We start from the raw sequence: 12,042 nt of genomic DNA, 5'->3' as shown, positions 1-12,042 counted from the left end.
ATAGTCATTTACTGAAGGGAGTTCAGTTTGGTTTTACTGTTTGAGGTTACTATCACCACAGATGCCTCTTCGTCAGGCTGGGGAGTTCATTGTGGGGACTCTTACACCCATGTGATACGGAGAAGAGATGAACTAGGTTTGCATATTAATGTGCAATTTGTTATGCACTTATCTGTTTCTCAGATATGATAAGGGACAAGAACATACAGATTCTCACCGACAACTGTTCAGCGATGTTCTACCTGAACAAACAGGGAGGAACAGCATCCAGATCTGTGTCTAGAAGGTACAAAAACATGGGAATGAGCCATCAACCACGGGATGTTTATGCAGGCTTTATACGTTCTGGGTGCCGACAATGTAATCATGGTCAGACTGAGCAGAATGGGCAGCGACACACGCGAATGAGAAATAAATGATGCATATATACACCCAGTATTTCAGACATAGACCCTTTTGCCACAAGGGTCAACCAGAAGGCACCTCTGTTCTGCTCAGCGAATGAATTACACCCAGACTCTCTTGGAGATGCGTTTCAAATTGCTTGGTTGGGTCACTTATTTTATGTATTTCCCCCGATACCATTAATAGCCAGAGTGATAAGCTAGATGCCAGCAGAGGGAACAAAAGCCGTTTTGGTCACCCCCTTCTGGCCCGATCAGCCTTGTTTTCACCAGCTATATCAAATGGCCAACCACAGAATTCATCAACTGCCCCAGGAAGCAGATGTATTGTCCCACTGGGAGGTTCAACATCACAATGCAAACAGACTCCAACTGACTGCCTGGTTAGTGGCATAGTTGAAGATCTGTCTTCAGGAGTGGCAGAAGTCATTTTGAATTCTAAAAGACTATCCGCCAGGAAGTCTTATGCTCTCTAATGGGAAAAAATTGTGAAATGGGTTGGAGACAAGGGCCTTAATGCCTATGATTGCCCTTTGGCTCAAATTCTTGAGTATCTATTGAATCTCAGAAAGGAGGGCTTTTCTAAGTTGTCGATAGAAGAGTATTTGGCTGCTATCTCAGCCTTCTACACTCCAGTGGACGGCAAGACGGTGTTTTCCCATTACATCTCGAAGTTGTTTCTCAAGGGTTTACAGAACATGTTCCCTTCAGCTGTAAGAATAGTTCTGCGATGGTTGTTAAAGCTACTGCTGGCCACGATAGCCACACTGTTTGAGCCCTTGGCAAGTTGTCACATAAGGGTGCTATTGACGGAAGTGGCTCTCCTGGAGGCAGTAACTTCAGCCAGAAGAATTAATGAGTTGGCAGCTCTACGCATAGATTCACCATTTCTAAAGATCCATCCTGAAAAAGTAGTTATGAGGCTGAGCCTAGAATTTCTACCCAAAGTAACTTCAAAATTCCACGTCACAGGATGTAATCGTTGTCAGGGCTTGCAGCGGCCGCCGCTGGGCGGGGCGCTGGGCGGTCTGCTCCTGACATCACAGGGGGGGCCAGGGATGCTGCAGGACCCTGCTCTGTGGAAGGAGGGGCGGTATACATCACCCGGACTCCCTCTCAGTCCACTCGCTGGCCTGCTCAACCTGTGCCACTTACCCTCTTTGGCCTCTGCCATCTCCTCCTCCTCCTCCTCCTCCTCCTCCTCCTCCTCCTCCTCCTCCTCCTCCTCCTCCTCCTCCTCCTCCTCATCCACTCGCCTCCTTGCCTTTGCTCTTGCACTGCTCTGCTTCCACACCATCACTCCTTACTCACACCCACCACCTCAGAGCTCTTCCTAGCCACCTTATATAGGGTTTCCTTGCCCCGCCCCGCCCTCCTTCTAGGCTTGTTCCCTCTCCTGACTTGGCCCAGCTGTGCCTTCCCTCAGGTGTTTCCCTCCTACCACTAATCCCTTCTTGGCTTCCTTGCCTTGCTGGCAGGGCGGGGTTGAATGCGAGCCATCCCCAGCTGAGGTCTCCTTGGCCTTGCTCACGAGGAGCTGCCCCAGCCAGCTTCTGCGCTGCTGAGCTTGCCTGGCCCTGCTCGCAAGGAATTGCCCTGGCCAGCCTCTGGGCTGCCTGCTCATTGGTGCTGGGTGGGGCTGCCCATCTCTTCCCCCAGAATGCCTGTGGCAGCTCCACCTGGGGGGGTGGGGCTTGGCTCCTAGCAACTCCTGAGCCAGTCTGCTGTCCTCTAGCCGGGGTGTGGCTCTGGGCTGTAGTGGCTGCTTCTCCTCCCTGCCAGGTAAGAGCTCTGTTTGGGCTGCTGCTGGGCCCCTATGCCCCCTGCCTTGGCCCTTTTCCTCTGTCCTGCTTAGCCCCCTCTCTTCCCCCTGGAGGGTGGGACTGGCTGGTCTCCCCCTGCTCCCTCCAGCCCTCTGAGGCTTTGGCCTTTCGCCCCTTCCCCCTGGAGTGGGCAGGTTCTGGACCTGGTTGCTGGCTGGGGTGGTAGGGCCACTGCCTCCCGGTTGCCTCCCACTGCTCCCTCCTGGCAAGTCTGGGGGCTGGGACCCAGACCCCGGACAATCGTACTGTTTTCTTCCCTAACCAGACAAGTGAAGCAGAGAGGGCAGTCCATAAATGAGATGTGAGGAGGACAATCCTTTTCTATCTGGACCGTATTAAGTGTTTTAGATCAGATGGTCACTTCTTTGTATGCCACTTGGGCCCAAACAAAGGGAAAAGGGTTACGTCACAGACAATCGTGAGATGGGTAGTACAGGCTATTGAGATAGGTTACAGACAGGCTAACTTACCTTGCCCTTTGGAGATTCACACCTACTCCACCAGGTCACAGATATCCTCAGCAGCGCTTTTGAGAGGAGTATCACTACAAGAAATATGCAAGGCAGCAATCTGGTCATCAGCTGATAACATTTATCAGACATTATGCCCTACACAGCATCAACAGGAGGGAAGCAGCAGTGGGCTTAGCGGTGCTGCAGTCTGTTTTCCAGTGAAGAGCCCACATTGCCCCCCTGGTCAGTGGCTTATTAAACTCCCATGTGGTACTGCACAGAAGACCGAGGAAGAAAACAGGACTGCACCTATCTGTAACTGTTGCTCATTGAGGTCTTCTGTGCAGGCACACGTCCCTCCCTCCTTCCCCACTGGATGCTCTTCACTATTTGCCTGGAGAGTATGGCAGCAAACAAGGCACTGAGGGTAGAGGGCACTGCGCCTCCCAGCAGAGAGTTGTTTGGGCAGCAAAACAGCTATGCCTGTGCTCTGGGAGGCAGCGAGTGCCCTCTAGTGGATAAAAAGCTACAAAAAAGCCTCCGGGTGGCGGGCTTGCACATGTGCAGTCCTGTGTGGGGCTGCACAGAAAACCTCAATGAACAACAGCTACAGGTAGGTGCAACTCTGTTTTCCCTCCTGCTCATGAGGATTCTCAGAAGACAATTGCTTAGTGGTCTCACTAACATTGGGCTGGTGGCTGCTTTTCCCTGTGGCCTCCGGACTACAGAGCTGGTTGCCTGCTGAGTTGCACAGAACCTGAGATATGAGTGTTGTTGTTAAAGGGTTGGAAGAGGATTAACTCCAGCATTTAATATTGAATGAGATCTGGCTTTGGTTTGCTGCTGACTTGGATTTCTGGTTGTAATGCTGTATAGAAGTTCATAGAATCCTAGAGTTGGGAGGGGTTTTATAGACCACTTAGTCCAACCCCCTGCCCGATGCAGGAACAGCTGAAAGCATCCCCAACAAGAATTTGTCCAGTGGCTCTTTGAAGACTGCCAGTGAGGGGGAACCCACCACATTCCTAGGCAGACAGTTCCACTGCTGAATTACTTTGAATGTGAAGTTTTTCCTAACATTCAGCCGGTACCTTCTCCCCTATAGTTTAAATCCATTGTCTCGAGTCTTACCCTAAGTTGCCAACAGGAATGACTTCCTTCCCTCCTCTAAGTGACAGCCTTTTAAATACTTGAAGAGAGAAGTCATGTGCCCCCTCATTGTCTTCTTCTCCAAAGGGAACATTCCCAAGACCCTCAATCTTTCCTTGTAGGGCTTGGTCTCCGGGCCCCTGATCATCTTGGTTGCTCTCCTTTGCACCTGTTCCAGTTTGTCCATATCCTTTTTAAAATGAGGCCTTGAATTGCACACAATACTCCAGGTGGGTATATGGTAGGATAATGACATCCTATGATTTGGATGTTATGCTTTTGTTAATAAGCCCCAAGATTACATTTGACTTTTTTGCTGCTGCATCACACTGACTGCTCATATTTAGCTTCCCATCCACCCATATCCCAAGATCATCTTCACACAGATTGCTACCCAGATGTATATCCCTCATCCAGTATGCATGCTTTGCATTTTTGCTATCCAGGTGCAGAACCCAGCACTTATCCATGTTAAATCACATTTTATTCAAATCTTCCCACTTTCCCAGCGTGTTCAGATCTCATTGAATTCTATCTCTGTCTTCAGCTGTGTTTGCTACTTCTCCCAATTTGATGTCATTTGCAAATTTAATTAGTAATCCCTTCATACCCTCATCTAGATCATTTATAAAAATATTGAAGAGTACTGGGCCCAGAATCCAGCCCTGTGGCACTCCATTGGACACCTTTCTCCAATCAGATATGATGCCATTGACAACTACTGCCAGTTCCTTATCCATCTAACCATCCTAGAATCTATTCCACCATCTTCCAGTTTATTCATTTCATGAGGAACCTTGTCAAAAACTTTATTGAAATCTACAGCATTCCTGTGATCCAGTAAGCCAGTCACTTGATCACTGAAGGAGATTAGATTGGTCTGGGAGGACCTGTTGGGGACAAATCCATGCTGACTTCCCCATATCCCTATGTTGTCCATCAAATGCTTGCAGATTGATGGCTCTAATATCTGGTCCAGTATCTTTCGTGGGACAGAGGTCAGGCTGACTAGTCTGTAGTTCCCGGAATTATCCTTTTCCCTTTTAAGATATGGGAGGACATTTGCCCTCCTCTAGTCTTCCGGCACATCACCTGTCCTCCAAGAGGCCTGGAAGATGATTGACAAAGGGTCTGCAAACTCTTTTGAAAGTTCTTTAAGCACTCTTGGGTACGCCACATGTGGCTCAGGGGATTTGTACACATCCAGTACAGCAAGGTGCTTCTCCACAACTTCTCTGCCCATATCAACCAGCAGCCCCAAAGCCATGCCTTGGCTACTATTTCTAGGTGGGCCTGAGTTTCCTCCTTCAGTGAGAAAACTGAGGCAAAGTAGGCACTGAGCCTTTCTGCCTTCAGAGTTTCTCCATTTATCACCCTCACAAATCTCCTCACATCTGCTCCTCACATATCTGAAGAATATCTTTTTGTTGTGGCAAGCCCCCCTGTCCAGACTCTGCTCATTCTGAGCTTTGGCATCTCTGATGGCTGCCTTATGGTGCCTAGCTACCCCTTGATACTCTTTTTTGGATGCATTTCCTTCCCTCCATTGCTTGAACATCTCCTTTTCCCTCCTTAGCTCATCACAGAGCTCTCTGTTCATCCACATTGGCCTTTTAGATCCTCTCCTGCATTTCTGTCCTGCTGGAATGGTGATAGCTTGAGCCTGCAAGAGCTGTTCTTTTAGGAGAGCCCACCCTTTACTCACTTCTTTCCCTTCCAGTATTCTTGTCCATGGAATTACTCTCATCATATCTCTAAATTTATTACACTTTGTCCTACTAAAATCTAACATGCACATTTGGCTACAAACTCCTTTGGTACACTTATATGAGGACGTGATCACTTCTCCCTAAGGTTCCCACCACCGTTACCTCTTCAACCAACTCTTTCTTGTAGATTTATTTTGGTTCTCTCAGCTGATTGCAAATGAAACAATCACTTTTTTAAAATTGATAAGAAATTTGATTTAATAAATAAAGCAAATAAAAGCTAAGAGTCACACTGATATATTTTGCATCCAGTACTGCTTTATTTAGGAATCCATGCACCCCTTGCCGTGATTAAAGAAACTTAGTAATACACACATATAACATTAGAGGAGAGGCTAGCATGTGTGGGGGGTTTTCTGTCTAGAAGAAAGATGCCACAAGGATGACAACAACAACAACAACAACAACACCTGCACTTATATACTGCTCTTCTAGACAGTTTACTGCCCCACTCAGAGCAGTGAACAAAGTCAGTGTTATTATCCTCACAATACAGCTGTAGAGCTGGGGCTGAGAGGAGGGGCTGACGCAAGGCCACCTGCTGAGCTCATGGCAATAGTGGGATTCGAACCAGCAGAGTGCTGATTTGCAACCTGACCACATAACCACTATGCTACTGCAGGTAGAAGCTAATAAAATTGTGCTTAGGGAGAAAATGTATAAGAAGAAGTTTTTCTCCCTCTCCCCAGAATACTAGAATGCAAGAACACCCAATGAAGTTGATTCAGGACAGACAACGAAGCCTCCTCTTTATGCAGTGCACAGTTAACAGATTCAGTGCCACAACTGGTAGTGAGTAGGGATGATTTGATGATGATATTAATAATAACAACAACTGATTTATACACTGCCCTTCAGGACAACTTAACACCCACTCAGAGCAATTTACAAAGTATGTTATTATTATCCCCACAACAATCACCCTGTGAGGTGAGTGGGGCTGAGAGAGCTCTGGAAGAGTTGTGACTGGCCTAAAGTCACCCAGCTGGCTTCAAGCAGTGGAGTGGGGAATTAAAGCCAGTTCTCCAGATTAGAGTCTCATCACTCTTAACCACCAGACCAAACTGGCAAAATGCAGTTAGATTGGATTTTGGAATTGAATGATGTCCCCCCGCCCACAACTTCACATTTAGGGAAGCCAAGGGTGCTCATGTGCCATGGTCGTTACATTGTGAGATCACAGAAGTTTATTACTGTATGACATAATTCCGCCCCCCCCCAGTGTCCACAGTCTCTGACACTTAGGAAAAAATGGGTTAAAGGACAAAGGGGAGGGGTGAACAATTCCCTCTATGGCAGTTCTACTCTATCAAAGTGTGCAAATTTGATGGAATCAGTATTGATCAAATCCCCAGGAGAGGAGAGGCATAGAACTCTAAATGGGACAGAGATGTGGACATCTGCTCTTGGTTACTGTCACTTAGATGGGCATTAGACACATTCACAAAGGATGGGTCCTTCCATGACTGTTAGCTGTGATGGCTCAATGGAACCTCCACAATCAAAGGCAGTCTTCCTCTGAATGCATTTGCTAGGGGCATCAGATAATGGCTTTATGCCTTTGCTTGTGAGTCTTCCGGGGCAACTGTTTGGCTACTGGGTGCTTAAATTGGTCTGCAGTCTGATCCACTGGAGAGCTCCTCGTGTTTTTAGTGCCTCTTAGGAACAGAAATATATGCAGCTCTTTCAGAAAGGCATACAGAGGGCTTGTTGCTGAGTTGGTCATTTATGATAACCTTCTTTGTACCTTTTAGGCAAGAAACTTGTGTGATATAGTCGAAAGTATTGAGTTTGGATGCAAGTTCAAATTCCTCCCATCTCCAATAAATTTTAAAGTAAAACAGTTGTCCTGGGCAAATCACTGTTTCAGTGATCATGGAAATAAAATGTTTAAAAGTTGCAAAACAATAATAGGAAGGGAAGAGTGTAGAGGTTGAGGTCAGGTAGCCTGGGGTAGCAGCAAACAGGGAGAGCAGTCAAGGGACGAGACGATCCGTGCTCCGTGTAGACAGCCCTGCCTCCTACACCTTTCTTCCTAAACTGGGCTAGGCAGTAGCGGCGTGCCTACTGGTAAAGAAGTGCTACAGGTGTCTCCTTTAAAAAAAAAAGGGGCCATGGATAGCCAGCCTGGGTGTGGGGGATGTGGTCTGCTTAAAAGGTTTTGGGCGAGTGATTTCTGTACAGAAATGTGCAGGGCTTCTGCCTGCTTGACCGTTTGGAACATCTTCCTTGCAGGGAGGGAGAGGAGTGAGGCTTGGATGGGATCTGGGTTTAATTTTCTCAGAAGGAAAGCAAGATACATGAATGCTTCCAGATTTCTCTGCCCCACTATTTGACTCAAAAATCCCTGCTTCATTTTTGCTTCCCTCTTGTGCAAATCAAACTCACAAGCTTGTCTTTTCACAACTTTTTGTGCACACCCCCCCCCCCCACCAGCCAGGTTTCCCTATGAAGTTTATGCAGGTTTCTTATGTTATTTTTGCATTGTTGGTGTAATGAACAGCACACAAAACAAGCAGCAATGAAAATGGTGAAACGCCTTAATAGAAAAACAAAAGGAAATGGGGAGGAAAGGGCACCTTGGTATATCCCAAGCAAGAACTTGGGTTTGGCACCTGTTGAGTTTAACCTGTCTGTCTCTTCAAACAGGGGCGCAGCATGCAGCGGCTGTGTCTTCTGTGTCCCCGCCAGCCCCCTTCCAGAGCGTCCCTCCCTCGGTCTCGCAGACGCCGGTCATTGCTGCTACGCCTGTGCCAACCATCACTGCAAACGTCGCCCCCATCGCCGCCCCCCCTGCTGCCACACCCCCTCCACCTCCTGCTGCACCCATCATGCCAGTAGTTCCTCCAACGCCACCTATCGTCAAGGTAATCAAGCCTGCAGAGTTTGGGATCACCTCTTCCAGGGAGTGGAGCACTCAGTGAGGTTTATTGTGTGGGGAGCAAAGGGGCTTGTATACATCTCAGATGTGAGCTGTTTTCCTTTAGTGTGTCTGTCCTCTAAAACACTTCTGCTATGTCCTCTCAAGTTGGAGAAGGGTAGACCGCGAACAGGACACATGTAGCATGGTTTTGGTTTCTTGAGAAGATACGTGTAGAGTGACCTGGACACATGGCCCCACCTGTACATGATGGCTACAACGTGGACATTCTTGTTCCATACACGGAGATGGGCAGCACGGCTGTAAACACCCCTCCTCTGTGCACTTTGTGGAGGAGTGTTACTTCTGTTGTCTCAATAGATCTTCTGTAACTTGGATTTCCTTGGTTTTCTAGAACCTCAGCTTTCATTTTAGCTTTTAAGAACTAGGGCAGAAGGTGCTTCCCCTGTTGATTTCTGTCTGTTTTGTAACTCTGGTCTCTGCGTTCCATAACAAGATGGCAGCTGGAGCCTGGATTCCCTTGAAGGGTCCTCAATAAGCATTTCTTTGTACATGCTCAAAGGAATCCTCAACTTCAGATGCTTCACACCTGGGTTCTAGTATAAGATGCACATTCTGGAACTAAGGCCTGTTGAGTCATGGCTTTAGTTGAGGCCTTCCTTTGCGTGGCTTACAAAGAGACCCCATTCGTGCTTTAAGAATTCCCCGGGCAGAGGGAGCAGCAGCAGCAGCACGGCCCATGAGAGCTCACAGACTTCCTCCTCCTCCTCCCCACTTTTAGAGGTCTTGCACATGAATGGGGCTTATTGTGGCTGCAGCAACCAGCCTGCCCCATGTGTGAGGGATTTTTGAATGGGAATGAGGATAGTGCTGTGACCAGGACTGTGTGCCCTAAAATAGACCAACTGAATGAGCATTTTGTACCAGAATAATCTGAATTTTGTGTCTTGTAAAACTAGGCACATTTTTCTGTATTTAAAGATAATTTTGTTTAAGTTAATCTACTTCTAGTAGTCCGGAGGGGGTGGGGGGTGGGGGAGCTGCTTCAGATACCGAGAAATTTCGTTCAGCCTCTGCTCTTGCTTTTGAGGTTGCCTGACCCATCTGCCATCTTATGAACTAGAAGTTGCTTTTCTTTTTATTAAAATTGAAAGATGAGATTCTTGGGAAGCTGGATTCTGCACCTCCTCCTATCATATTTCTGTTTGTATGGAATTCACACAGGCCCCAGCTATCACCTAAGAACAACCTCCAGTAGCACTTTGATGAGAAAACTGCCAAATTCCTCCCACCTGTATTTGCTGTTTTTGAATTTCAGAAGAAGGGAGTGAAGCGGAAAGCAGACACGACCACACCCACCACATCGGCCATCACTGCCAGCCGGAGTGAGTCACCCACCCCACTGTCAGACCCCAAGCAGGCAAAAGTAGTGGCTCGGCGGGAAAGTGGGGGCCGGCCCATCAAACCACCAAAGAAAGACCTGGAAGATGGGGAGGTCCCCCAGCACGCAGGCAAGAAAGGCAAGCTTTCGGAACACCTGAAGTACTGCGACAGCATCCTGAAGGAGATGCTGTCCAAGAAGCATGCCGCCTACGCTTGGCCTTTCTACAAACCCGTGGACGCCGAGGCCTTGGAGCTGCATGACTACCACGACATTATCAAGCACCCGATGGATCTCAGCACTGTGAAAGTATGTCCATCTTTTCCACCTCCCCTCACCAAAAAGCTCACTGATCTGTGCTGCTTGATTTCTCAAATGAGAGGCCACTGAGTGGCCATCGAGCAGAGATGGGCAGGCTGCCCCTAGCACAGCTTAGTCTGTACCTGAGGGCCACCTTGTGAAGTCGCCCTGGAGACAACCGCTTCACAGGATCAGGTGGAACTCTTGGGGCTGCTTGCGTTGCCTCAACCCTGCTGGGAGGGCAGTGACAGCACCCCCCTGGGTGCTCTGATGCAGCAGAGGACTGGTCAGCAACAGCTCCCTCTGGCCTGGGGTTAGCTGCATGAGTCTTAGAAGCTCTTCTTGCCAGGCAGAGGGAACACAGGGTTGCAAAGCAGGCAGTGATGGGAGATTGGCTGCCCAGATCACCTATCTCAGGAGGATTCTGACAGGATTGGGCCCCTGACTGCACTGTGCCCATGTATAAGTTGGCATCCAGCACCCTGGGAGTCTCAGCTTTGTCCTGGGATTAGGGTGGGGGAGGTTACAGTCCTTATGTGTCTTCCAGATCCAGGGCAGTGCCTGTCATGGTACTCAACATAATATTTTGATCTAGAAATAGAAAAATTAATGCAAAATAAGTGATATATATTAGAAATTCGAATAATTTCTAATATATATTCAAATGTTAACAATACAGTGAAATGCCTGTGTTTGGTCTCTTAACAGTGGCCAGCTAGATACCATCTCACAAGCCTTGTCATTTTTCAGCATCTTTTATTCAGAGGTAAATTGCCTCTGAACTCATAGGCTCCCTTTATCAGTTGCAGCCGTTTTCTAAGTATGAAGCCTTCTTGAGAGTTGCTGAAGACTTTTGGGTTAGTGTAATGCCCAGTTTGTCTTCAACCAACACCATCCCCAGTTTGAAAGTCCCACAGCCTTATGTAGTGCCTTTCTCCTGTATCTGAAGAAGTGAGCTGTGGCTCACAAAAGCTCATACCCTACCACAAATTTTGTTGGTCTTACAGGTGCTACTGGACTCTTGCTCTTTTCTCTTGCCTTCCTCCTGTTACCTTGCTTGCTTATGGCTAGAGTTGCCCCTTACAATGTGAGGTGAACATAAGAAGATTCCTGCTGGATCAGATCAGAGGCCCACCTGGCCCAGCATCTTGTCCCACAGAGTAGCCAACATGGAGGGCCAACAAAACAAACAGGTCATAGAGACTTTCCCCTGATTTTACCTGCTAGCACTGGGATTCAGAGGCTTGCTGCTTCTGAATATGGAGGTTCTCTTTAGTCACTATGGATAGTAGTCACTGACAGACCTCTCCTCCATGAATCTGTTGAACCCTCTTTTAAAGCTATCTGTGCTCATGGCCACCACTACTTCCACTGGCAGTAAATTGCACTGTTCAGTTGTTGAATAAAGAAGCATTTCCTTTGTCCTGGGTAAACCATTTCCCTCCTGAGTTTGGAGACTGTGGCAGTCTTACATCTTCTATGAGTTATGCAGACATCATATTTTCAAGATAGTACAGAAAGGAGGTGGGGTTTTTTGGTAGTATTTCAGTCAAGGTGCTTAGTAATAGTAATAATAATAAAAATGTGAAAAATTTTCCAGTAGAAAAAGCAGCCCTTTTCAGTGTTATTGGCATGGCTTTGGCTACTTTGCACGTGTTGTCTTTGTCCTATTTTAGGCTGGCCCCTGTTGTACCTGCACTGCAAGGGCCTTGCTTCCTTGCTATTTTTGGGGCTCCCTAGTTTGCAGCTCACTCTCTGGATCTAAGAGATAGGTCCACTCTCGCTGCTATGTAGAGTTCTCACTATAATGCACTCTGGCATAGAATTCTGCAATCCCATCTTGCTTAATTTTGTCCTGTGGATCCTGGCTGCCAATCAAGCTA

The 12,042-nt window shown here is 47.6% G+C and overlaps 1 protein-coding gene across 4 annotated transcripts in view; it reads left to right on the top strand.

Moving 5' to 3' along the window:
* BRD3 (bromodomain containing 3) overlaps positions 1-12,042 on the top strand; it is a 93,396-nt gene that overhangs the window by 39,629 nt on the left and 41,725 nt on the right. For all 4 annotated transcript variants that reach the window (XM_054997429.1, XM_054997428.1, XM_054997426.1 and 1 more), the window contains exons 5-6: positions 8,247-8,464; positions 9,797-10,168. In XM_054997429.1, the coding sequence (XP_054853404.1) occupies positions 8,247-8,464; positions 9,797-10,168 (590 nt within the window). The remainder of the gene's footprint in view (positions 1-8,246; positions 8,465-9,796; positions 10,169-12,042) is intronic.

The sequence above is a fragment of the Eublepharis macularius genome, chromosome 14 (assembly GCF_028583425.1).
Source record: "Eublepharis macularius isolate TG4126 chromosome 14, MPM_Emac_v1.0, whole genome shotgun sequence".
NCBI classification, from domain to species: Eukaryota; Metazoa; Chordata; class Lepidosauria; order Squamata; family Eublepharidae; genus Eublepharis; species Eublepharis macularius.
This window is presented reverse-complemented; position numbering and strand designations above follow the sequence as displayed.